Below are 24,936 nucleotides of genomic sequence, written 5' to 3'. Positions count from 1 at the left end.
GTTACTGTGGCATTTTGGGGTACACGTGATAATTAATTTGTGGTTGGGATTATAAATACGACTCCTTAGAAAAAAAAATCTCCCCGGCCTGGACTCCAAAAGTGTGGGAGCACCTGCTGTCTAATTGACACACTCACAATTAATTGTTTCCAAGGAACGTCTTCGTTTTCCAGTTGTATTTGAATGCACCGCGACAACGCCCTTTCTCGCGGTCCCGGTCGTCTTTGTCGAATCCCATTGGTCCGTTCAAGCGCCAATCAAATACACTCGTTTCCAGTAATCCCAACCCACACTGTCTCTATCCATTGGGATTGGGTATGACAGACAGCACGGGGCCCACGACCGTAACATATAAAATCCATAGAAATCACCACGCCAATCGTTTACTCACTGGATTACGTGATTCAAGACATCATAAAGGATTTGTGGCCACGTAGAAGGTAATTTTCGTGTCACTGGTGAGCTCATAGTAACCGTTAAACGATAACCGAATCGGGTGTACGCTTGTTGTTGGCCTGCTGCGTTTTTTTCCCACCAAACATCAGTGGCTTCCCTATACCTGTACATGTGTGCAGCATAAGGAGAAGGCCAATATTTAAATCGCTTGAACAACTCTGATACGTTTTGATAATATTTCACGATAATATCAATCCAGAAAATTGATGGCACTCAAATGTCATGGAGGACGTCACAACATCTCTGCCTCTGCTGCTGACCATTTGCTATTGCTAACGCTAACCTTATGAAACGATGCAATGCGGACGGTCTGGCTTTTCTGTGACCTGTTCTGAAGGATCAAAAATAAGAATTTATGTTTGCACACATACGCAAAGACACACACATATATATGTATGTATATATGTATATATATATATATATATATATATATATGTGTATGAATGAATGTATGTATGTATATATAAAATCATAAATTCTACACACACACAGCCTCAGTACATATACTTATGTATTTGTAAATTTGTGCACATCAAACTCCAAATGTTGAAAACTTGTTTTTCTTAAGATTCAAACCACTCAAATCAAGTAATTAAAAAATATATATATATTTAGCATCAATTCACAACAGAAGTTTTCACACTGAGCAGGTCAAGAACCACACTACTCATACAATTCATATACCAAAAAAACCCTCAATTCCTTCCTCCCCATTCCAGACTCTGTGAGGCAAAACTCTGCCTGGGCCAGTTGGGTTGAGATGGAATGACAGAGGGTAGATAGGAAAAACAGGATAGTGGCATTGAGTGACCATGGGAGGGATAAGAGAACAATGGGCACAATAACAGCCTTATTAACAACCGTAATAGCACCATGGGGCAGCGGTAGCAGCTTTGGAATTGGAGGACAGAGGTGTGAAAAAAAAAGTTGTTGTTGGAGAGATGCTAGACTGCTTGCTGGCTACTTTCGAGGTGCCCTTGAGCAAGCATCGTAGCCACCACCCCAGCTCAAGTGGTGCAGCAGTCTTTGTGCACCTCATTCACTCTGAATCTCATTTTGTATGTGTGTGATCTAATTCTACGTGTGGTCTGTAGTATACAAGTGTACATCAGAGTGTGAGCTGAATTTTCCCTTAAGGGACTATGATGACTATGATAAATACATTGAAAACACGATGACAGCAACAGTGATGATGCTGGCACATTCAGGCTTGATCATCTAATTTCATCATTGTGCTGATTTAAATGTGAGTGCATCAAGTTTTTGTTTTCCACTAGCTGATGTTGCGCAGTTAGGAATCTTATTAATTCTCCTCCACACAACGTGTGTCAATATGGTTCTCGGAGGACTAACGTGGCCTCTTGTAGCAAAATGGTTCCTGATCCCTTCTTCAGGTACAAAAATCGCCTCTTTAATCATCATAGCATTGTAACTATAGTACCTTTGCCGTTATAATATGCACAGTACACACCTTTTGCACTGAATCAGTCAGTAAGGTTTTCGTATACTGCACTCTGGTGTGTCTCTGTAATGGAAACTTGGAGAAGGTAATGACCATTACAGACGGGAGCTCCTGTTACATCAGCTCGTGGTTTCTTTCTCCCCACTCACTCACAATGTTCATATCGGATGACATGGTAGGTTGATGAGGAGGGTGCTTGTTAAATCTTAAAGGAACACACCACTCATTAGATTAAGCACTGTGTATATTAGGGTTGGGCGGTATTTACATTTTAACACTGTTTTACCGTCTGCTGATTGTACCGGGGTGTACAGTGATACCGTCACTAATTTTATAGACTTATTTCGTAGCTTGCGCTGACCACCGCAAGTCTGTCGAATTAAAGGAAAATAACGGCCAAAATTAATTTGCCAGCATTTGATTAGTCAGTATGTGTAAAGAATAAAAGTGCAAATATCAATGGCATCTGATTCCCTCAAAAAAAAGTTTTAAAGGGGAAGTCAATGTTCTTTACAAGAATATGTTCTAAGCAGGACCACTAGTGTAAACATGGCATTCTGATTAATATTGCGTTTGTGGAATATGAGTGAAGCAGTAAAATCCACCCATTTTTGTCCGTCTCAGGGGGCGTCCATTTTGCCATTTACTATCGACTAAAAAAAACATCACAGTTGCTCAGGGCTCAGATAACGACCAATCATGGGTCAGCTTCAGAAAACAGCTCAGCCGTGATTGGTCGTAACTTGCGTCATGCTGTCCGTGCGTCGCAGTTTCAGTCGGGTTATTTAAATGTGGGGGGTAACTCTCTCCGCTCAAGGCATGTAAACGGGTTATTCCAAATGACTCCGAAATTGGAAAGTTGACCTTAATCTGTATATTGACTGCAATGTAAACATAGTCAATTTTCAAGCCACCTTCTGCTACTCTTACAACAATAGTCATAAGTGCCAGCGCAAAGGGAATCCTTCAATATCTAATATTTTTGTCCAATGAACAAGTCGTGTATTCCTTAAAATAATTAGCAAATGACTCTTTTACCGGCTTCCTTTTGCCTGCGTACATCTTGTAGGGTTAAAAGCATAAAGAATCTACGGAGAACAGGAAGGAAGGAAGGAAGGACAGATTGAGTCGAACAGCTTCACACACTGGACTGAATGTCCTTTCACTAGTGATGTCAGAGCACTGGCATTTTCACACACACACACACACACCCACGCACACATGCGCACACACGCACGCACGCAGACACACATCTGTTAACTTATTTTGTTCCTAAAGCATCCGGTTGTCCTCTGGTTCCCATTCAAAGGTCAGGATCAGGATTGTGACTCATGTTTCAGAATATCAACACATAGCTCAAACAAGTGATTTCTTTTTCACTCCCATGTATTCCAGTTTCATTTACATGTGCTGTTACATGTAAGATTCACAAAACGTTCCAACTGCTGAAGTTAAACGACCCCTTTTCAAATTCATAATTTTGCCTCTAAAGCTGCTCAAAACATGATTACAAGGGGGTGGGGGGGCTAATCTCAATCTCAAACGGACTCAAAGATTTTACTCCTTTTCTGCTTGGTGGAAGAAGGTTAGCGTGATGGCAAAGGTCAAGAAATCATCTAAAAGACAGAGAGTTTGTCCAAAGTTTGTGATCATTTCACACGGCATGTTTATGCGGATACAACACCTAGTTGTTAACTCCAGCTCAACAAGCGTTGTGACACAAGATTTTTTGGCGTGTTTTGTTGGTTTGTCCGAATGGGAAATTGGAAACTACAGCAACTTGTTTTTAAGTTTGAATGGTAAGGATGATTGGTAAGGAAATTCCACCCGTTTTTGTCCATCTCAGGTGGCGGCAATTTTTCCACTTCCTGTCACTGACAATGACATCATAGTAGCTCAGGGCTCAGATAACGACCAATCATGGCTCAGTTTCAGAAAACAGATGAGCCGTGATTGGTCATTACTTGAGCCCTGAGCAACTGTGATTGCATTTTCAGTCGACAGAAGTGATAAAAGGGCCGCCCCCTGAGACGGATAAAAACGGGTACATTTTGCTGCTTAATTTGTATTCCGCAAACACAATATTAATCAGAATGCCATGTTTACACTAGTATATTATTGCAAAAAAAAAAATTGGGTTGACTTCCACTTTAAAAAGTCAACTTTCTATCATTTCACTGTCATATGTTGAGTAATTTTTAATATAAATAAATAAATATGACTAAATGAGTTGAAGTTCTACTGGACTGGAATGAAAATGCCGGCAACTCTTTTAGGTGGACTTACTGTTGTCCTGTTTTTCTTAGAAAAAGACAGGACAAAATGTCTTTTAAACACATTTGGATTCTGAGAAATGTTTGCAGCTGCACTTTACACAGCATTTCGACATATTTTCCCGTAGCTCTAAATGGTGTAGGACAAAAAAAGTAAACAAAGTCCGAGGTGGTGAGTCGAGGGAAAAGTCTTGTCTAAAACGGGCACACTGCTGGCATACAGAATGATCTCCTGTCTGAGTTTTTAAGTGCTGACCACGTTCTTGTTGTTTGCCTCATCTGTGGTCGCATTTATCGCTGCAGCCCTGCAAACAAGTATTGATTTGTACGTGTGTGGCAAGCTTTTGGAGCTATCAGTTTCTTTGGTTCGTTTCCCGGAATCTGCTCATTGTCCAGCTTCCAATCACTGGACTTTGGATATGGCGGGGACTGTAGGGCGTATTCTGCTTCAGGATCTTTTTATGTGGGGGGGGGGGGGGGGGGGGCCCACCAAGCTTGAAACCAGTTCAGAAACCATCCTGGTGCTGACACGTGTGTGGGAAACAATTTAGTCCAGACAGTATGCCGAGCTATGACTTTGAATTCTATCTGAAGGTGCTGGAAACATACTGGAACCATTTCAAATGGAATAAATCACAAGCCTATAATTTTAAATCCAGGTACAGGCATGGTGTGGGTTGCAATAATGGGTTGAGTACTACCCATGCCTTGTTTTTTTTTTTTCTTTTTTGTGGTGCATGTCCAAGCTTGTCCAATTAGGGGAATACAGCACCTGTCTGACAGTTGAACACAGCAAATCCGAGAATAGGTTACACAAACACGCAGGTTCGTCGAGTTCATGGCTTTAAATGTGTCATCCTCGCAAGTGCTTCTTGCTATCCGTAATGTTGACTTTAGCCCCGACTTGGTTATACTCCCTTTTCCAGCAAGACTGTGTTTGTTGTTTTAGTGCATTTTTAAGCAATTGTTGACATGTCTTAAGACAAACTGGCATGCGGTGTTGATCAACTTGATTTCCAGTATTATGGAGTCTTCGGAAAAATGCGTTGTGCCCTTTTTATGCGCTTTGGAGTATTATTTCATGCTTTAACGCTGCAAAACATTTTGTCTTCTTTGGACCATGTTATACGTTTGCTGAAAATGCCAATGGAATTTTGGAAAGACGACTACTCTGTGACTTTCCATAAGCCCATCATGCATGACATTTTCCCAAGCAAGAAAAGGTTTCTTTATTTTAAGACAAATGTTGAACATTCTGCCTTAACATACGGTACTCAGTTTTGAGTCCCACTGTCAGAAAAGTAATGTGTTTTCAAAATGATGCTGCTCTCTGGAAGCAAAATATTATGGTACAATACAGTTTTGCCTTGACTTACAAGTGCCTTAACCCAAAACGTTGTTGTTTAACCGTCTACGATTTATTAAACGTTTAGTATTTTACCAGTCGGTTAAACGCTGCATTAAGAATCACGCATCTTGTTCCTCACGCCTCTGCCTCTGTCAACAAGCTGAGCACCAAGAGAGAGAATTGCTGGAGAGAGCATTTTAAACTTTGAATTCAAAATGTATTCATTTTCAAGTTTTCTTGCTTATAGACTAGTCGACTAGTCGCAAATAAAATTTGAGACTAGACGGCGGGCAAATTAGACGAAATTCCCATCCCTAGTTGCGAACCAAAATTTGAGCTACTTGTGAGCTTTATACACTAATACGCTGCTATGGTGTAAGGAGAGCCACAGTTGCCAATGCACTTTCAGCCATTCAATGAACATACAGTCAAACACAAGTAAAAAATGAGAACACTCACAAGGAGGGATTCCGAATTTTGCTCGTGACTTCACTTTACAAGGCCACGCCCCTTAAAAATGCACATCCAACACACAAATACTATGGTAAGTCTATGTATGATAATTACATTGTATAAAACAATTTGCTTTCTTTATATTCTGTTCCATTGTTTTATTTAAAAAAAAAAAAAAAAAGTTTTTTTTTTTTTTTTTTACAGTACTTGTTTATTTTAAATGTGTTTTTGGAGGGGATGGAACTGATAGCCTAATTTAAGTTATTTAAGTAACTCCTCACAGTACCGCTACATATTGTTAACGTAATACCTCTCTGATAGTGTCACTTGGTCTGAGAACACGGCTTTATGGCAGTTCTATAATAGTTTTGCAGCCTTTCGCAAAACAATATTGCGGTTTCCACTAAACTTTGTACAGGGATGGTGCAACTGGCCTTATACCCGTTCAATTTTGGGACAGATGAGTTAAAGGTGCATACCCAAGAACATATTTTCACTCTTTGGCGTTCTGTTGCTTGCATTGGGGCCACGTGGGGCAGCACCATATCCAGTAGATGGAACTACGATGAAAAGAACGTACTGTAAAATGCTGCCACCTTCTACACTGGAGCGCAACAGTATCACTTGGCACATAGTTTTTTTTTTGTTTTTTTTTTCTTTTCTTATTAGTAAAAGGACATAGACATGCTAAGGATTGTTTGGCCTTGGTGGAGGTCTGTGCTGAATAATTTTAGATAGAGAGCTTATTGCACAGGTGTGCAAATGTTGTGGCCAGTGTATGTTTGTGCTTTGGCTTGGTTGTTCCTTCAGGTCGGTACATGTGCTGTTGAGGAATGGCTCTTCCAGTTAGGACAAGATTAAGAGTTGACGTGCGGGAAGAACAGGTGGTCGTTTCTCAAACTTGCAGTTTATTCAAAACAAACTATTTAGTGTATACAGTATATACTATAAGTGACTTCACTGGATTAAATGTCTGTATTTGTGTTTTTTATGCTCTCCCAGGGTACTCTGCCAACAGCATGGTGCTGCCATAGTGGAACGGATCACAAACAGTCACTCACCATGCCTCTGTTTCAAGCCAGCTGCTGGCTTGTCTGGCTCATCAGTTGTCTGCTCTCAGTGGTACACGCTCATGCTCAAAATGGTGGGAATCTTCCATCCTTATTTCAACATTCCTGTTAAATATCACCTCTGTCTGTACACAACACCGGCATTGGGCTGAACTGGTGCTATAGAAGCAAAAGATTCATTTTTTGTGTGTGTTTGCTTATGTTTCCCCTCAGACCTGACTATACCCCAGCAGGTAAAACTGACACCCAACATGCGCACGCAGCAAATCTCCATTTCCTGGTTGGGAGGCAGCGCCACAATGTTTGACGTCATTATCCTCAGGACGGAATTCAATGAAACGGTCTTCTATGTGAGGGACATTCTCTTTTTTTTTTTTTTTTTTTTTTTTTTTTTTTTTTTTTTGCTTCTTATTTTGAATTATGTTGCCAGAGTGTCATTCCAAAGTGGCGTTTGTAAAAGTTGAAGTATCAAAATTTTGACTGTGAGTGTTAATAGTTGCGAATTCAAGATGTACCCTGCCTCTCGTATTTTGTTTGCGACAGCTTTTAAGTTGCAAGGAAACTGTAATAACACTTACTGCGCATACTGTATTGAAAATGATACCCTAATAGTGTTAGAGAGGAAGTCAACCCAAAATGTTTTCTTTACAATATGTTCTATGCTCCTCCACTAGTCTAAATATTGCATTCTGATTATTATTGCATTTGTGGAATATGAGTTAAAGTGAAGTCAACCCAAACATGTTTTTTTTTTTCAAGAATATGTTCTATGCATGCCCACTAGTCGAAACAAGGCATTCTGATAAATATTGCGTTTGTGGAATAAGAGTTAATCCACCCGTTTTTAGCCATCCCTGGGGGCGGCCATTTTGTCACTTCTGTCGACTGAAAATGACATCGCAACTGCTCAGGTCTCAGGTAATGACCAATCACGGCTGACCTGTTTTCTGAAGCTGAGCCATGATTGGTCGTGACCTGAGCCCTGAGCAGTTGTGATGTCATTTTCAGTCAACAGAAGTGACCCTGAGATGGCAAAAAAGGGGTGGATTTTGTTGCTTAACTCATATTCCACAAACGCTATATTAATCTGAATGCCGTGTTTCAACTAGTGGGCCTGCTGGGAACATATTCTTGAAAAAAATATGTTTGGGTTGATTTCCGCTTTAAGCAGCAAAATCCACCCGTTTTTAACCATCTCAGGCGGCGACCATTTTGTTACTTGCTTTAGACTGAAAATGACATCACAGTTGCTCAAGGCTCAGCTAACAACCAATCATGGCTCAGCTTCAGAAAAAAGGTGAGCCGTGATTGGTTGTTTCCTTAGCCATAAGTAACTGTGATGTCATTTTCAGTTGGCAGCAAGTGACAAAATGGCCACCCCATGAGATGGACAAAAATGGGTGGATTTTGCTCCTTAACTCATATTCCACAATCACAATATAAACCGGAATGCTGTGTTTAGACTAGTTGGGCTGCATAGAACATATTATTTTAAATAACAATTTTGGGTTGACTTCCTCTTTCAATGTGATTGATTAACATCAGTAATGTGCCGTTGTTCCCATAATGTTTTAGGACTCGCTACATGCGACTCTAAACCAGACGACTGGTCGGCACGAGTGGAATTGGACCTCGGACGAACCTCTCGAATGTACCTCATTGTCTGTCCAAATCCGCTCCAGAGAGGGGACAGTGACGAGTGAATGGAGCGGCACCCAGATCCTCCAAGGTGAAACTGCTTTAATATTCCGAATACACCAAACATGTCTATTTATATCTTTCTGCCCGTGAATGATCCTCTTCCTCTGATTACGGTATTTCTCCTTCTTCAGGAAACGATCTGCCCACCAATGCGAAGTTCCAGATGTACCCCCAGGATAGAATTGTGCATACGGGGGACAGCACCACGTTCTGCTGCATTGTTGCGGAACGGGGGCACTTCGGTTCAATGCAGTACGGCAACACGGCCATGAACGCCACGCGGCTGAGTCGGCGGAGTTACATCATCACGGTAACTCACCAGGCTCCGTCAATCAGGACGGGGACCAATGTCATCTGCAAGGACAGATTCGAAAAGACCAAACTGATGGGAGCCGTGATCTTTGTTGGATGTAAGTTGAGAGTTAATGCTTAAATTTGGGTTACTGAACACAACTTTAAAAATAATGGCAGCATATTCGTACCATTTTAATCAGTAAGAGCGTAATAAAATAGTGATTCACATTTAATGCAAACTACTTTTCTGGCCCTTTAAAATCTATTCCTTTCAGATCAAATATACCAGCAGACAAGGAGTAAACTCAAATTAGCTAAATTACCGAATTGGCCCGAATATAAGACGGCCCTGATTATAAGACGACCCCCTCTTTTTCAAGACTCAAGTTTGAAAAAAGTTTTTTTTGAACACCAAAGTAATTTTCATACAGAAAATAATTACAGTACATCTGAAACAAATGATAATAACAATATATTTGAGAGAAAAAGCATGTTATTTTGCCTCATTCAAATCTTAAAATATGTAAACTAAAGTGCAATCACATTCGTAAATGAATCGCTTCTGGTTTTTGAAATGTAAATAAACCAAACTTTTGATGTAAATAAACCAATCTATTGTGATCAAACAACAAAATTGCAATAACTGCATTAACCATCAAAGTGAAGTCTAACTGTAATTGTAGTCTTGAAACAATTTTGGCCTATACAAGCAATTGGTGGATATTTTAAATGTAACGTGTTGGCCAAGTGGAAGACGCAACAAAGGGGTCGAGGAAAACATTGAGAAATAATGAAGTTATACAGTTTTACTCTAATTAAATGTGTTTTTTGGACAGATTTTCTAAAGGCAATATCGCACAAAAACATTCCCCAAAAAGGGACATTTTTTTCCAACACAAAAACTCAAATTCAACCCATCGCCCGATTTTCTAAACTCTTTGTGCATCATACTCAGGTAGAAGTGACAATCCCAACCAGACTCAGCATTTTGACATACTGTCATTTTGGACAATCTTGTCACAGTGCTACTTCATACTTTATTATTTCCTCAGATCCTCCTCTGCTCAGTGATTTTCAGTGCGAGACTCAAGATTTGATGTCGGCTGTGTGCCATTGGAAAGAAGTGCGAGACACACGACTGTACGGCAAATGGAGAACAGTCTACTCGCTGAACAACAGGTACTTTGTGCGCTATTGCACATGTCAAATTCTAAGCAACGTTCATCCAGCTAGGAAAGAGAACACTGGAGTTTGACCTCCAAAATGGAATTTATTTTGTCTCAAACAAATGCCAGTTCAGTCTAATATGATTTTTTTTTTTTTTTTTGTAGGAAATGTAAGGAGGCCACCTTGGTTGAAAATCTTAGGACATGTAGTACGACAAATTGGGAGGGTAACTGGACGCTGGAAGCTATGAATCCTCTCGGCCGGGACAGCGTGATGGATTCAGCTGAAATCCGACACAGAGGTGAGTGACTCAGTCCCACCTTATTGCGGAACACATAAATGAATTTTTAACTGTTAAAATTCCAAAGATAAAATGTAAATGTATCAAAATTTTGGATTCCTCCCATTTTTCTTCCCAGTGCACCCAGTGACCCCTGCGAACCTGAGCGCTGTCATCAATGCTCGGAATGCTACCCTGCTGTGGAAGTGGGGATACGACAGCTATGATTCCCTGCCGCTTGTCTGCCAGGTAGAGCTCAGGTCTCATGACAACATAACAAAGGTTAGTTACTGCCTTTGCACGCTACAGCGCTATCGCTCCTTTTCATGTTCAGCAATGTGTTCTCACATTTGTCAAAAATGTTGTACGTGTCCAGCGCACTTTCAGAGGCGTCGGTCTGACAGCGGTGCAGCTTTTGGATCTTTATCCAAATGAGGAGTACAGCATTAAAGTCTGCTGCGGTGCCCAGCAGAATTTCTGGAAGTGGGGAAATTGGAGCCAACCCTTTTCTATCAAGACAAAAATGAATGGTAAGGATGGCTTTATGGTTTGAATACCTTTTATTTACTGTGGATCCATGTTTCTAAAATAAATGGTAATTTAATTGTATTTACATTTTTTTGTATTGCTTATTTGATTATATTAAAACAATATTGACTATCCAAGGTGTGAACTTGCTGTCATTTAAATTTTCATCACAGTTCCAGATCCGCCTGATGTGTGGATGCATGTCTACAATGACAACTCTGGTCAGATCATTTGGAAGGTGATTTTTTTTTTAAAATTTTTATTTTAAATATATATAATCTATGTATCATTTAACCGAATGAGTTCATTGTATCTTCAAAGTAAGACATATTTGCTCATGAAGTTGTGTTGTGCAATAGCTTCTAGTTTTTGCAATGTATGAATGATTTGATAATTGGACTACTTCCCCCAAAAAATAAACATATGAATTGGACAATTCACTCATATAACGATTGCTGTAATTATAGCAAAAAATAATGAGTGAAGTTTTAGTTTTATGGTTTGTTGTACACGTATGTAGCCAGCTGTTTTTTTTGTTTTTTTTGTAGTTGAATTGTACATGATCTTACTTTTACAGTATCATTATAAAAAAAAAAGGTTTAGAAATGATATATTGTGAAGTCTTTATTTTTCCTCGGCTATGTGTTCACTTGTCCCTAACCTCTTTATTAATGTAACAAACATGTGTACAGGTATTAATTAGTCTTGCTGCAGGTAACCGCGTTTCTATCCCATAATTACCTGAAATGGGAAATTAACATAAATCTTTCTTGCTCTTGGCCGACTATGCCCCCTTTAGCCTCAGACAGCCCGAGAAAGCTACGGTCAGATCACGTCTTACGAAGTGACGCTGTGGAGCCCCAAAGAGAACCTGCAGCACACTGAATTGCTTCCTCCTGACACTTTTATGCTGCCAATCAACCTCACCCGAATCTCCGCCTTCACCAATGACAACCAAGTCATGGCAGCTATCATTTCCAAGAACGGTGCTGGGGATTCGCTGCCCGCAAGTGTAATAATACCTCTACATGCCGCAGGTATGTCGGAATTAGGAGGGTGCTGTGTCCTCATACAGTATGTGTACAGACTTAACTCGTATGCATAAATAGCCATAACATTAGGTACACTTAAGCAATCTAACGCAGTCAATTACAAGAGATTCTGTCCCGCAAGAGTGACACTGTCTAACAGGTGTTAATTGACATTCAGTGTCCAAAACATTTGACCCAATTTGGATTCTGAATATCTGAGTAACTACATGTCAAAAGCAAATGAAATTCAAAAGGCCCCACGTTGAAACGAGAGTTCTCAAAATTCCAACAACATATTCTCATATCCTTACTCAATTTAAAAAAAAACAAAAAAACTTTTCCTTATTCTTCCCAGATAAGAATTCAATTGCTGAATCCAGAGTGGTCTATATGGACAGAGGTTTCCCCCTGGTCTGGCAGGATGACACCAACTCAAGCTGCGGTTATGTCATAGAGTGGCATGACGCCCTCTGCCAGCAGGACTGCCACGTGGAGTGGGTCAAAGTGGCAACGGGAATCACTAATACTTCCATTGAGTCAGGTACTTGATGCCAAACGAACCTGGACTCACCCTGCAAGTGTGAATCCGTAAAACCGATTTTGTGCAAGTGAATTTATTTACTTCTACTGCGCACATTGCAATATCACTATACGCTTCATAATTACTTGTTACAGCTTTTAGTATTTAAAAAAAACAACAATGGACTACTCCAGCTTCTACTCCAGACTCTGATTGTCCAGAGGTGTGAGTGTGACCATTGTTACTCAAATTATATTAACTAAAAAATAAATAAAAATAAAAAAAAAAAATTTACAGAGGGGAAGTAAAAAATAAACAACTGGGACACAAGTGTGCACCCCTCTCTTATAGCTGGGATGTGGCTTTGTTCACAATTAAGCCATCACATTCAAACTCACATTAAGTTTTGTTTGTTTGTTAATTTGGTCAAATCAAATGAGCAATCCAAAATAGAAAATGTTCACATAAACCAAACAAGGAAAAGATGTAGACTGAAGCCAAAGCGTATAGTGTCTACCCTTTTCGCATACTATTTTTTTACAGATTAATATTTACAAATGTCAACATATATGATTGCTATAATTCTTTCTCTCTATATATTTTACAGTTACATACACCCACAAATTTGCTTTTATAGGCCAATCATTTTTGTCCATAATTTTGCTAAGCATATGCAACTATACAACTTTTATATAGCAATTTATTAACATGTTTTTCTAGATATATTTCAAGATCATAATGGATTTACACCTTTTCAATTCACAAAGTTATTCCACAGGTTGCCTCCTTTTACTGAGGAAAAATCTCTGTTTAACATTACAGTAGTCCTGGTTTTCGCTTTTCTAAATTTTGTTGTTCCTCTTAGTTCATAGTAGCTAACTATGTTGAAAGAGCTTTTGAACACAATAAGGGAGTGTATTATTATTTACTTTAAACATAAACCGAGCAATTTTAAAGTCCACCAGATCATAGTATTTAAGTATATGTGACTGTACGAATAGATTATAGGTGGGTGCATGAAATTCTGCAAAGTTTATTGTCCTGATTCCACTCTTTTGTAGAATAGTGGGAGTCAACACACATCTGCCACCATTTAAAGTGCCCGTGATTAACCGCAATTACATTTCCGCTGTTCTAGTAGACTTTTCCTGACAATTATTAAACTGTGGTCATCCACATCCGAGTAAGAGGAAGAGGGTGTGCGCCGTTTTTACACCCACAGTGTATATGGAGTTATACAGATTAGAGGTGACAATAATGTGATTATAAATGTTGACACCTTTGCATTTCATTAACAATTTTTGAGGATTACTTTCATTGTTACATTTTGGGATGTTTACTTTAAACTAACAAGAATCTCTCATCCCTTCGTCAGCCAACTTCCAGCCAGGTGTGAAGTACACCATCTCCCTTTTCAGCTGCTCCTCAGAGCTGCTGCAATACTGGCAGGGCTACATGCAGGAACTGGGTAAGGAGGACCAACCTTTTTGCGACAGAAGCAGCATTTCTTTTCAAAATGTACTTGAATTTCAAACCACTTCAATCCCTTCCCCTCCCAAGCTCCCTCCAGAGCCCTCCCCCACCTGGTCATCAGTCAGCAGAACTCGGACGTTCTCTTGAAGTGGGAAGCCATGCCGGAGGCCAGCAGGAGAGGATACATCTTGGGCTACAACATTTACCTTAGCAATGACTCCCATCTTGTGCTACTCGGTACATATTGGCCTCTTCTAACAGTCCAGCGGTGTTTGAGAGCAGCAACATTACTGCTACCACTTATGCTCTTTCTTTCCACCTTGTTCCCCACCCTGCTCACCTTTGCAGCCAATCTATTGGGAGAAGCAAGCAGGAGCTACACAGTTAAAGATCTCTCCGAGGGCTCCTATAAATTCACGGTCAAAGCCTACACTTCAGCAGGCGAAGACACTGGCGCCACCACCTCTATCACAGTGGAGCAGTTAGGTATGTGCATCCCTTAAATATTGTTTATTACTCCCTGTAAATGTCCTTGTGCAATAATTTCTCCTGTGTTCTCTTCCTTCAAGCCGATTGGCTCATCCTGGAAATACTGGCATCTCTGGGAGTTTTATCATTATTGCTGTCCATTGTCACCTTCCTTTGCTATAAGAAACGGAAATGGTGAGTCAGTGCAGCTTATTTTCTTGCTTCAAGCATATAACCTGAATAATGCTAATACCTGTAAAGTGACATATTCAAATTCTTTTGACAGTTTATGCCGCGCAGTAACACTTTCCATTTTGTTCTCGTCAGGGTAAAGACGGCTTTCTATCCAGACATTCCGCAGCCCAAATTGAACGATGACTGGGCCAGGACGCAGGTACGTGTGTGTATAATGCCTGACCGCAATAGTGAGTACACCAATACATTGTAAATCAAAGATTCCCAATGTTTTTTTGATTTTACATTAGAGTAACCTCACAACACGCCACCACCACCAGAATAGGTCTTATTTTATAGTTTGAATGGCAACAAGTGGATACATGCGATAATTGGACCTTTTGCATCTCGTGGAAGAGCATTTAATTGTTGTGATTGTCACTATAAGTTGCTAGCATAGATAGATAAATTAAATCATAATTTACAGATTGGGTAAAATTTGATATTTTCCTGTTTCTTGATGTGTTTTTTCCTTCTTTTTTTTTTCTTCCTTTTAGTAACTATACTGTAACTCATTTGCATCTTTTATCATTGATTGAACCCGACAGGGTCCACTGGATGTGAGAGCATCGCCCCACAATCTGGTCCATGTTGTAGAAAAGCCCGAATTGGACTCCCTTAAAGAAGTGCTTGTCGTCATTCCCGAAGAGGATGAGGAGGAAGAGGATCAGATTGGAGACGAGCCAGTCGACACCGATGAGCCAGCGTCGTTACGCTACTACAACCAAATGGTGGACGAGCGCCCCATCCGGCCACGCTACCCAGACTCTTTGGACTCGTCTTCGTCTTCAATGGACTCCGGGCAAACCGATGTGACTTACACAGGAATCCAAACTTCAGCGTCATCTCTGGTCTTCCACACAGATCAACAGGGTTCCTCTGAGGTTGAAATGGCTGCTAGCGGAGATGGTTACCGCCCTCAGAGGCAACCTGCAAGTGACAACTCCCGCCCAGATCCGCCGTGGTCTTCACAAGATCCCCAAGCTTCCTGCTCAGCAGGCTACAAACCCCAAAGCTCGTGGAATTTGGACTCGCCCGGGGAGGCCGAGGGGCGGGACTGCCTGGCACCATGCTTGGGCTCGCCCACCTCCGTGGCTTCCACTCAGTTCCTCCTCCCTGACGGCGAGTCAGAGGAGCACGGCGAACAGAAACGCCCGCTCTCTACTTCGGCGGCAGGCTGGTTCACCAACCTGCTGTCCTCTGCAAAACCATGATATCCTCTCATTAGAAGCTGCTTGGCCAATAGGTTGGTCTAACCCTTTTACATTCATGAGCATTACCAGTGACATTGATCAAACTTCAAAAAGCGTTCACCCATCAGGCCAAAACGCAATATCTCTATTTGATGTAGCAGTTTGACAGCAGGTAAATATGATGTTTGAAAAGCAAAATGAAAACATGAGGTTGAAGTGTGATCCACCCGATTTCCTCATACAGTGGCCGGGGGCATGTTCTATTTTACAGTGGTGCTCGCGTGATGTGTTGATGTCCCTCTACCATGACGCATAATCTTATCAATCATAGAAAAGGTAAAAAATAAAAATAAAAAAAAATAAAAAAGGAAAATCCCTAACGGTATAGAAAAAAAAAAAAAAGGAGTAGTCGCTATGTTTAAGAGGATTACATGGGGCATGGCATCTTTTGGAGCAGAGGCCACTATTTGAGGAGATATAGTAAATCTATTGGCGTCCTTCATGACTGTGGGCATTCGGTGCTGATGCGTTTCAGTGTTGCAGCTTTCAGTTTTTGTTTTTTTTTTACTTTTTATGTTATACTCATTGGGATGAGAGTTTAAAAACACTTGAAAATGAAAGTAATTTTCAAACCCACCATTTCCATTAGTATTTGTTGAAACACTACAAAAGGAACAGTTTTTTTGTTTTAGTATGAGTGGAAGATGTCAGTTAATTGTCTTTTGATGCACTTTTAATGAGTCATTATTTTACACACAATCAGAAGGTGATTAATTTTACGCTCTGGAATTGTCTGGATGATGACACTGATAAGATAAGCTAGGATATGTATGCGATGTCATGTACTGAACAAATGCTATCATGTTACTTTTAATTGTTTACATTTGTCTTTTGTTTAATCTCTATTTTTTGTAGATATTTTACAGGCCAGTTTTTTTTTTATGTCACATGTAGTATGTTACCTGCTAGTCAGCGACTTTCCATGCAAATATTGACAATGAACTTTGGTAGTCCGTTGTAGTGTTCGAGTTTAATGTATAATTGTAATGCTTCCAGTCATTTCTACCATGCCACCTTTCACAGACTGCCTTGCTACTCAATCAAATGTTATGCATGATGGAAAATGACAGGAGCTCCGAACAGATCAACAATGGTTGAGACACCAATGACCCCTAGTAACAGCATATTGTTGTTTTTATAAAGCATTTGCTTTTATTTCACTTTGGAGAGCTTTGCCGTCTCCATATTCCCCTCATGTTATGATACCTTTCCACAAATGATGTCATGCTTCAATTACCTGTTGATATTCATTTGCGTAGATATATATGGTAGGAAATTTATGCTAATTTCCAAGTCAAGTTTTTCAGTGCCTACAGTCGACAAGCTTTACGTAAAACTACTGTGACAGGAATGATGGCAAAAATAATGTGGGTGCAACTGGATGACTTTGGTGGTCTACTTCTCAGGCGGTCCTTGTTTGACTACTGAGGAAAATGTTTTCATTTAGCAATGCTGTTTTTTTTTATATATAAAAGAAAATACCCATTGACTGGATTCAATCCAAAAGCTACAACGGATGGTCAAATGACTGTCCAAGCCGAAAATGAGATCATATGAAACAGAGCATATAGTTTGGGGGATTTAAACATAGCTGCACATTGTTTCCCCTCTTTTCAAGCCTACATTTCCGAGGCAGTGTATGTTCCTAGATCTTATTTGTGTCAACAGATAACATTTTATACTAAACATGTGGTGTAACATGTATCATTTTGCTCTCTTAGGTAGGAAATATAAGTAACATATATCCTTTTGCTGTCTTAGGTAGGAAATATACGATTTAACCAACAAATCTGAATATTTGTCATTAATAGTATATTGTGATTGTCTTCCAATGATAGCTTAGTGTGCTTTCACAGCATTGTCACATTTCCAGACGCTGAGTAGTTCAGCAGAAAACTGCTTGTGTAGATGACATCAGGGTAGCTTGCTGCCGCCGCTCTTCCTGATTTGTAAATGCATGCTGTATAAGCGAACACTGACTACACAATCACGATTCCTTACTCTGTTTGAGCGCCTAGGGCTTGAAAAACTAATATTGATTCATTCTATGCATGACTTTATAACTACAGTAAATGTGCATCTCTAAATGCTCAAATTATTGAAATGCTTTCAATTCTATGATCTTGCAGAGAATATTATTATCGTGTTTGTAATTCATGAAGATGATTAGGAGGGAAAATAAGAGCATAGAATATGTGTGGGTTTTTTTTTTCTCTTCTGCTGAACCAATGCTTAATGTTAACACCAAGCTGAAATGTTACTCATGTAAAAACAATAAAAATCTAATTTGTCTGGCTACTTGTCTGTTATTCTCGTACGTTTTTATTAATTTTTGTTGATTTCAGCCTCTAAAAATGACTGCAAAAACTAAAAATGGCATGTCCCTGTTGACCCTATTGGTTTGCGAATACGAACAGATGCTAGATCAGTGAGTAGGGCACGTCATTCTCAGCTCTGTTTTAAAGCGCAGACGTGTATAACAGATCCAGGGACAGGTCAGTTGTTCCGCCTCTTCCCACGAGAACCCTCAATCTGCACATTACTCAAACCTGTTGTCGCGTAACCATGGTGACGACACCTGGGATTCCTTCAGTTTGCGTTCAAATTGTCATGTGTTCAGTCGCTTTTTAATTTATTTCCACGCAAGCGTTTTTTCAAGGCGTTATTATAGGTTTTACATTTAAAAGTGCAGTTACACGAACCGCACCACGACGTGACGAATCTGTCAAGAAAGAAAGTGGCGGACCCCTTAGGGCCCCGAAGTGAACTTTTCCGGTTACCGTAGCAACACCGCTTCGACGCGTTTGTTTGCTTGCCGTCCACCGACATTCGACGACGCAAAGGCCCTTGAAAATGTGTCCAATCTCCTCGGGGGAAAGAGTTCGAAACGACCCCCAGTAGGGCGTTAGAAAAAACGTAGGGAGTTTACCTTTCTAAATTAAAGAGACACATGTACAATAGAAGGATATGTCGGACATATTGTGCAAGTGGCTCAACGAGGAGCTTCGCCTGTCAAAGGTTGTCGGTATGTATGACTGATTGACAGTTACTTGTGCGCTTTCTCATTCATGCTAATACTGACTGTTGGTGATTCTCTTGAAGCTAATTAATTTCTCTTTAAACCTGCAGTGTTGAGCTCAACTTGAGCCAGAATGAATCATCCTGACAGGTGAAAGAGTGTTCAAGCTAATTTGTCTGACTGACTATAACTATACATTTAAGACGCCGGCCTTGCAACTCAATAAACTAAAACATAGGAGAAAGTTTAGATTTCAATAGTTCAAATCACTTTCATTCATTCAATGTTTTCCAACTTTTATTGAGCCAAGGTAAAATTTCATCGTACACCGCCAAACATAACTGTCAGCAAAACTGAATACTGTACACAGGATAATTGCCATCTAGTGGAAGAGCATTTCATTGTTCAACCGGCCTGATGCACAAGCTAACTAATAGCTTGAGGTCCCCTGGCCACTAGAGGGCTCCCAAAAAGCGAGAGTATTAATTTATTTATGCATTTATTTATATATTGCACATCTAAACATGGTGGGATGTGATCCCAAATCAAATTCTGAATGGGCCAGCACTGTCTGCCGGTCCCTATGAGTTGTTGGCATAGACGGATAAACGAAGACAAATTCAGTACTGTAAATAATTTTTGACCATTTAAGTGAAAGTGGAAAATTTCTCACGGCTAACCTGATGGTATTTCATGGCACAAAATCGTGAAATACTTCACTATGATCTATGTATGAGTTTCACTTCTTGAATTGCACTATTTGAATAGTTTGTTTTCCATGATATTCAAACTTGTTTAGATACACCTTTATACATTAACATATATTGTGGTAACAGTGTTTTGTTGGCTGTAGTTAAGTTTTTAAATGTTACTTATAAATAGCAATAGTCTTGTGCACAGTAATAAAACCATAAATATTTCACACATTAAGTAGAACCAAAATCACTGTCATAGAGGATGCAATAAGCTAGTATTATTGTTGGTATTTTTATATAAATTAATCAATGTTGTGAGATCATTAGCAACTTATGTTACATGTTCTCCCACAATCCAAAAATATGCATGTTAAAATGGTGGTGGCAACGTGCTTTCGGACTGTTTTTCTTCAGATGAAAGTGGTGCCTTAGCCAAAGTGGAAGGAATTATGAACAATTCCAAATACCAGTCAATGCTAGCACAAAACCTTCAGGCTTCTGTTGGAAAGCAAAAAAAAAAAAAAAAGTTATGAAAAATATACTGGAACAACTGAACTTTATTTAGCGTTAATTAAAAGAGGTTTAAATAGTGAAAGGCACTTTAAATGGTTCCAGGTGTGTGCTTTTTCCCATTTAAAATGTGCTTTATTATGATTAGTTAATTATTAACACACCACATCCCATTTATAAGAGGCTGTGCACACTTTTGCAATCCTATTATTTCAGTTGTTTATTTTTACTGGTCTGATTTACCTTGGTCTAATTTTTTGTGTTACAAATACCTGCCATTTGAACAGGTGTGTGTAGACTTTTTAGATCCCCTTGGGGTTAATGGAAGACTCTAAAAATGTCATTTGGTGTAAATGTGAGTGTGATTGGACATTTTTCTATGTTTGCCCTGCGATTGACTAGCGATCAGTCAAGAATGCCTCTTGCCTAAACAGTTGGGATAGGCTCCAGATCACCTGCGATCCTAGTGAGGATTAGCAAACAAAAAAGGATAGAAAAGGGGACGATGGATGTTTAATACAGTAATCTAAGTGACTTCATTTTATTTACATTTTGCCTTAGCAACAGTATTCTTTTCTCAGTCTTTTGTCGTTTGTCGTCAAATTTGCTAAATCTATTGTTTTGTGTTCAAGTTTTCCAACTCATGTCATATTTTGTCATTTTGACTTACCGTGAATGTTTTACGTATGTTTGTCCTTTCAGAACCAAAGAACTTCGCGAAGGATTTCTCCAATGGTTACCTGATTGGAGAAGTTTTACATAAATATCAAATGATTAATGATGTCAATATCTTTATGAAAACAGAGTGAGTTCATTTATTTTCTCCCTTTAAACTAAACTCTCAAAGATGCTTGCTTTTGCTTGAATCCTTCTAAATTTTAATCTGGAAAAAAATGTGCCCACAGCACCTCCACGTCCAAACTGAACAATTTCACGCGCCTTGAGCCAACTCTCCATCGGCTGGGCATCTCCTTCGACCTGACCACGGCTCAAGGACTGATGCAGGAGAAGCCCGGCGCCGCCACGCATCTTCTTTATCAGCTCTACGTCTCACTAGAAAAACAGAAAAAGAGGAAAACCGAAATCATGCAACCTGATGCCCTGCATAAAAAAGGTCACGAAATGTTCTCCGATGTAAGTGTGATGACCTTCATTTGTGCAGCACCCTGTTAAGCGGAGACCTCTACCAAGTATAAGCAATCTGAATATGCATCCTATCAATGTATTTGTTTCCTGTAGCGTCTACATCTTGCGGTAAAGAAACGCGATGCGGAGCTGAAGTTGCAGAAAGTTAATCAAGAATTAGAGAAGAGACACCCTCAGTTTGACAAGTCAGCCCAGAAGAAGAGCCAACTCAAAGACCAGGATGAGAAGAGAGCCACACACATGAGGAAGGTGTTGTATCATTGTCTCCGGCTTTAATGGCTTTACAATAAATCATAAAAATCACACATTATTCTGAATGTTTTGCAGTTTTCTCGTCCAAAATACAGTGATGTCATGTCGAGTCAAACCCAGTCCACTGATGTCCAAGTGCCTAAACCTCCTCCCTACTCTTCACTGGTCAACATGAGGCGGCAGAAGCATCAACAACGCAAAGATCAGCAAGCAGAGGTCACACTCAATCGAAAGCTTGTCAGAACTCAAAAAGTTTAGCACCACACTTGAATTTCATCCATCCAAATTTGAGCCTAGAAATACTTGCTAGACTTGGTCTTAGTTAAAAAAATTCATATAAAACTTGACTCCAGCAGCAAGTTGTGAGATTCAGAAGTACAGTACTGTCTTGTCCTACTGTAAATAAAGACTTTCAAGTTGATATTGCCTCTGGCTTAAAAACTTGAGACTAGATTTGGTCTCAAGCTCGAGAAAACTAAACTTGGACCCGGCATAAGACTTTAGACCTGGGGTCCAGGTAAAAAGCTAATAAGTAGATTTCAGTAAAAAAAAAAACCCCGGCTTATACTGGCCTTGTAAATACTAGAGACCAGACATTTTTGGGGGCAGGTGCTCAAGCCAAAAAAGGGCACCCATTGCCAAAAATGTTCACATTATCAAGAAAACAGTAGTTGATAAATGTAACTTATTTATTCGTTTCTGCTAACACAATCAGCACATTCAATAAATCTATTTACATAGGAGTGAGCGGAAGCTACAGTGGAAATAAAAAGTCTACATGCCCCTGTTGGAATGGCAAAGGCTTGTACGGACTGCACAGAGAGAACACAATTCTCACTCAAGAACTCAAATAAATACCCCTCTGATATTTAAAGACTTTAAGTGGGAAATGATACCAGAAGGGGGTATTATTTGTATTTTTTTTTAAATATTGATGAATGAAGAAAAAAAAAAGATCTTTAGATCAAAGGGCAGTTTTCTCATCTAGGGAAAAAGGGCTGGTGCTGGAGCACCATGGTGGGCTCAATAAAATCTGTTCCCGTGCCTGCTAGCGACGACTCGAGACTGGCAATGGTCTCATGTTTGAAGATTTGAGATGAGACTGCACTTGCTCTCCAGCTAAAATGCCCAGAAAGGAGATAAGCTTGCCCCACAAAGACGTGATTTGATCAAGCTTGACGCATTTTAGATGCTCTAGCTTTTATTTCACAAGCTCAAATATATATAACCTGGTATCTTGCTCAAAGACTTTAGCCTTAAATTGCCCTGCAAAGACATGGCCTTGAGCTCAAAGTTACAAGTCTGTGACTGATATAAGAGTAATATGCAGTTACTCTATACTTCTATCCATGCAGATAGTCCAGGCTGAAATTGCAGAGTTTGAGATAAACAGGAAGAAGCTGACCACTTCAGGCTTGGCTTCCTCTTCAGGGTGAGACAAACATTTTTATGATGCATTCATGTGATATGTTTACATTTCTCATTGTAGATTGTGATTTGTTCTCATCGAGTAGCAAAAATATAAGCAATCCGTTTTATGCGGTGTGTATAGAGAACAAGTCGTACGTGACCAATTGCCGCGCAACCTAAACATTTTGAGCATTGCCTACATTAAAAGTTGAAACCATAAATCTAACAATATCCCCAAACAGTTTCGTGTCATTTCCAAATCTTACATTACCCTTAAAAAAAAAATGGTTTACACATTATTCTATTTGTTCATTGTGAATAAATAACATGACAGTGACAAAAAAAAACAAAAAAAACGAGCATAAATTTGTGAATACAACTGTGTTTTTTGGGGGGGGGGCGGAGGGGTGCATTTACATAGTCATCAATGAGTTGTAGATGATGCGCTGGAGGAAGATGACATCAGAAAAAAATGATGATCATGGTAATAGTAGGGAAAAAATAATAATGGTACTTATTTTATTAGTAATAATGAAATACAATAATAAACATTGAAAGAAAAGGAAATGAATGCATAATAGATGATTTCATTTCCAAAGGTTGCACATGAGGTAAAGGCTGCTTTTAATTTCTTCCACGAACAACCCAAGATAAACTTTGCTCCTCCCACTCTTGCCTCACAGTCGAGATGTTTAACCTCCACATAATTTGTTGACACCAATACACCAACGTAGTCATTTCCTGTTAGGCAAGACTTTTTGACACCATATTGTGGCCTTTTACGGCTTTTCAGAAAGACCACAAAAAACACTATTAGGTGGGTTTTCCACAAAATAGCTGTGGACAGGTTCCACAGAAAAAAAAAGGCAAATCAGTTAAATACAGTTTTGAATAGTCAACCTCGATTATGTGGGGAAAATTACTCTCCTTGTTATTCTTGGATGTTTTTTGAACCTCTTCGCTCTCACTAGTGGTCTCGATGTTCCACTTGGAGGTAGCACTCAGGGCAGCGGAGGTGAAAATGAGCTCATGCTCCAGTCCAGCAGTGCGTATATTCAGGAGATCCGCCAGAGATTGCAGGAAAATGTTGCCGCTTCTGAGCAGAGAGAAAAGAGACGAATCAGATGCCTGGTCGAGCAGCTCAAAGCCCATGTGGCTCAAGAGGTGGGTCGCATACACTAAGCTTGAACGATTCTATTGAGACAGACACGGGGCAGTGGTGAAACATCATTTATCGTCTGTAATTTAGGTTGGTCTTAAAGTCACCACACTTTAAGGCAATGTGACCTTCCCCCCTTGTAGGAAAGATGGCGAGAAGAGCAGCTGGTAAGGTCCCTGACAGGCCAGACTCAGCAAGAGAAGCGTTTGGCGGTGCAGCTACTCCAGATGCGCAAGCAGAAGGATGCCTTCCGGCAGAACCGCCTGCTGATAGAACAGCAGTTCCAGCAACAAAGAGAAAAGGAATTCCGAGAAGCTCTAGAAAGGGAAGCGGTGAGCGTTGACTACTTTTACAGTCCTGTTCTTTTGTAGATGTCATAGCTGACATTTTCTGACCTGCCACATGCACTCATGCGGCATCTTTCCGATTCAGGCCTTGACCCGTCAAGCTCAGTTGGACCGGGCAGAGGAGATCCAACTGGAGCTGGAATTTTGTAAGAAAATGGCTGCTGAGTGCGCTCGGAACAGATCCAAGAAACATTTCGAGAACTGTAAGGAGATTTTGGAGCAAATTGTGGACTTGGCCACCAAGGTTGGAGAATATCGTCTACTAACCACAAAGTAAGTCATCTTTTCGCACCACACATGTTGCATCAGGCTTTAACAGTCATTGCAATATTAATAACTGCAATTTATACAGCACTTCTCAAGATTAAATTCATATAGTAATGAAAG

The 24,936-nt window shown here is 39.9% G+C and overlaps 2 protein-coding genes across 4 annotated transcripts in view; both read left to right on the top strand.

The window, feature by feature from the left end:
* The first annotated feature begins 300 nt into the window (after window positions 1–300).
* Window positions 301–18,307, top strand: LOC147147151 (leukemia inhibitory factor receptor-like). The gene is made up of 18 exons (XM_086031386.1): window positions 301–440; window positions 6,995–7,136; window positions 7,276–7,412; window positions 8,638–8,791; window positions 8,895–9,173; window positions 10,110–10,236; window positions 10,389–10,525; window positions 10,644–10,786; window positions 10,881–11,034; window positions 11,206–11,270; window positions 11,832–12,069; window positions 12,419–12,604; window positions 13,959–14,051; window positions 14,144–14,293; window positions 14,405–14,542; window positions 14,626–14,719; window positions 14,852–14,918; window positions 15,307–18,307. Exons 2-18 carry the CDS (start codon window positions 7,055–7,057, stop codon window positions 15,970–15,972), a joined length of 2,910 nt encoding a protein of 969 aa, XP_085887512.1. The 5' UTR covers window positions 301–440; window positions 6,995–7,054; the 3' UTR covers window positions 15,973–18,307.
* A 321-nt stretch (window positions 18,308–18,628) lies between these two features.
* spef2 (sperm flagellar and cilia associated 2) overlaps window positions 18,629–24,936 on the top strand; it is an 18,565-nt gene continuing 12,257 nt past the window's right edge. For 2 of the 3 annotated variants that reach the window (XM_086030220.1, XM_086030221.1), the window contains exons 1-9: window positions 18,629–19,036; window positions 20,938–21,040; window positions 21,141–21,369; window positions 21,475–21,630; window positions 21,709–21,849; window positions 22,989–23,065; window positions 24,015–24,207; window positions 24,346–24,534; window positions 24,635–24,822. In XM_086030220.1, the coding sequence (XP_085886346.1) occupies window positions 18,979–19,036; window positions 20,938–21,040; window positions 21,141–21,369; window positions 21,475–21,630; window positions 21,709–21,849; window positions 22,989–23,065; window positions 24,015–24,207; window positions 24,346–24,534; window positions 24,635–24,822 (1,334 nt within the window). In that variant the 5' untranslated portion in view covers window positions 18,629–18,978. Of the gene's footprint in view, window positions 19,037–19,140; window positions 19,181–20,937; window positions 21,041–21,140; window positions 21,370–21,474; window positions 21,631–21,708; window positions 21,850–22,988; window positions 23,066–24,014; window positions 24,208–24,345; window positions 24,535–24,634; window positions 24,823–24,936 lie in introns of all 3 variants that reach the window. The other variant, XM_086030222.1, reaches the window with a different exon arrangement.

Source organism: Filicampus tigris, chromosome 5 (assembly GCF_054856515.1).
Source record: "Filicampus tigris isolate MCC_2025a chromosome 5, RoL_Ftig_1.0, whole genome shotgun sequence".
NCBI lineage: Eukaryota > Metazoa > Chordata > Actinopteri > Syngnathiformes > Syngnathidae > Filicampus > Filicampus tigris.
Note: the sequence above shows the minus strand (reverse complement) of the source record. Positions and strands in the feature narration are given on the sequence as shown.

What these genes read in the sequence shown, in the direction of transcription:
- LOC147147151 (XM_086031386.1), top strand. Translation starts at nt 7,055, where the DNA reads ATGCCTCTGTTTCAAGCCAGCTGCTGGCTTGTCTGGCTCATCAGTTGT. An exon ending in CTCATGACAACATAACAAAG is followed by an intron (nt 10,787 to 10,880) that starts GTTAGTTACTGC and finishes GTACGTGTCCAG; the next exon opens with CGCACTTTCAGAGGCGTCGG. An exon ending in TGCTATAAGAAACGGAAATG is followed by an intron (nt 14,720 to 14,851) that starts GTGAGTCAGTGC and finishes TGTTCTCGTCAG; the next exon opens with GGTAAAGACGGCTTTCTATC.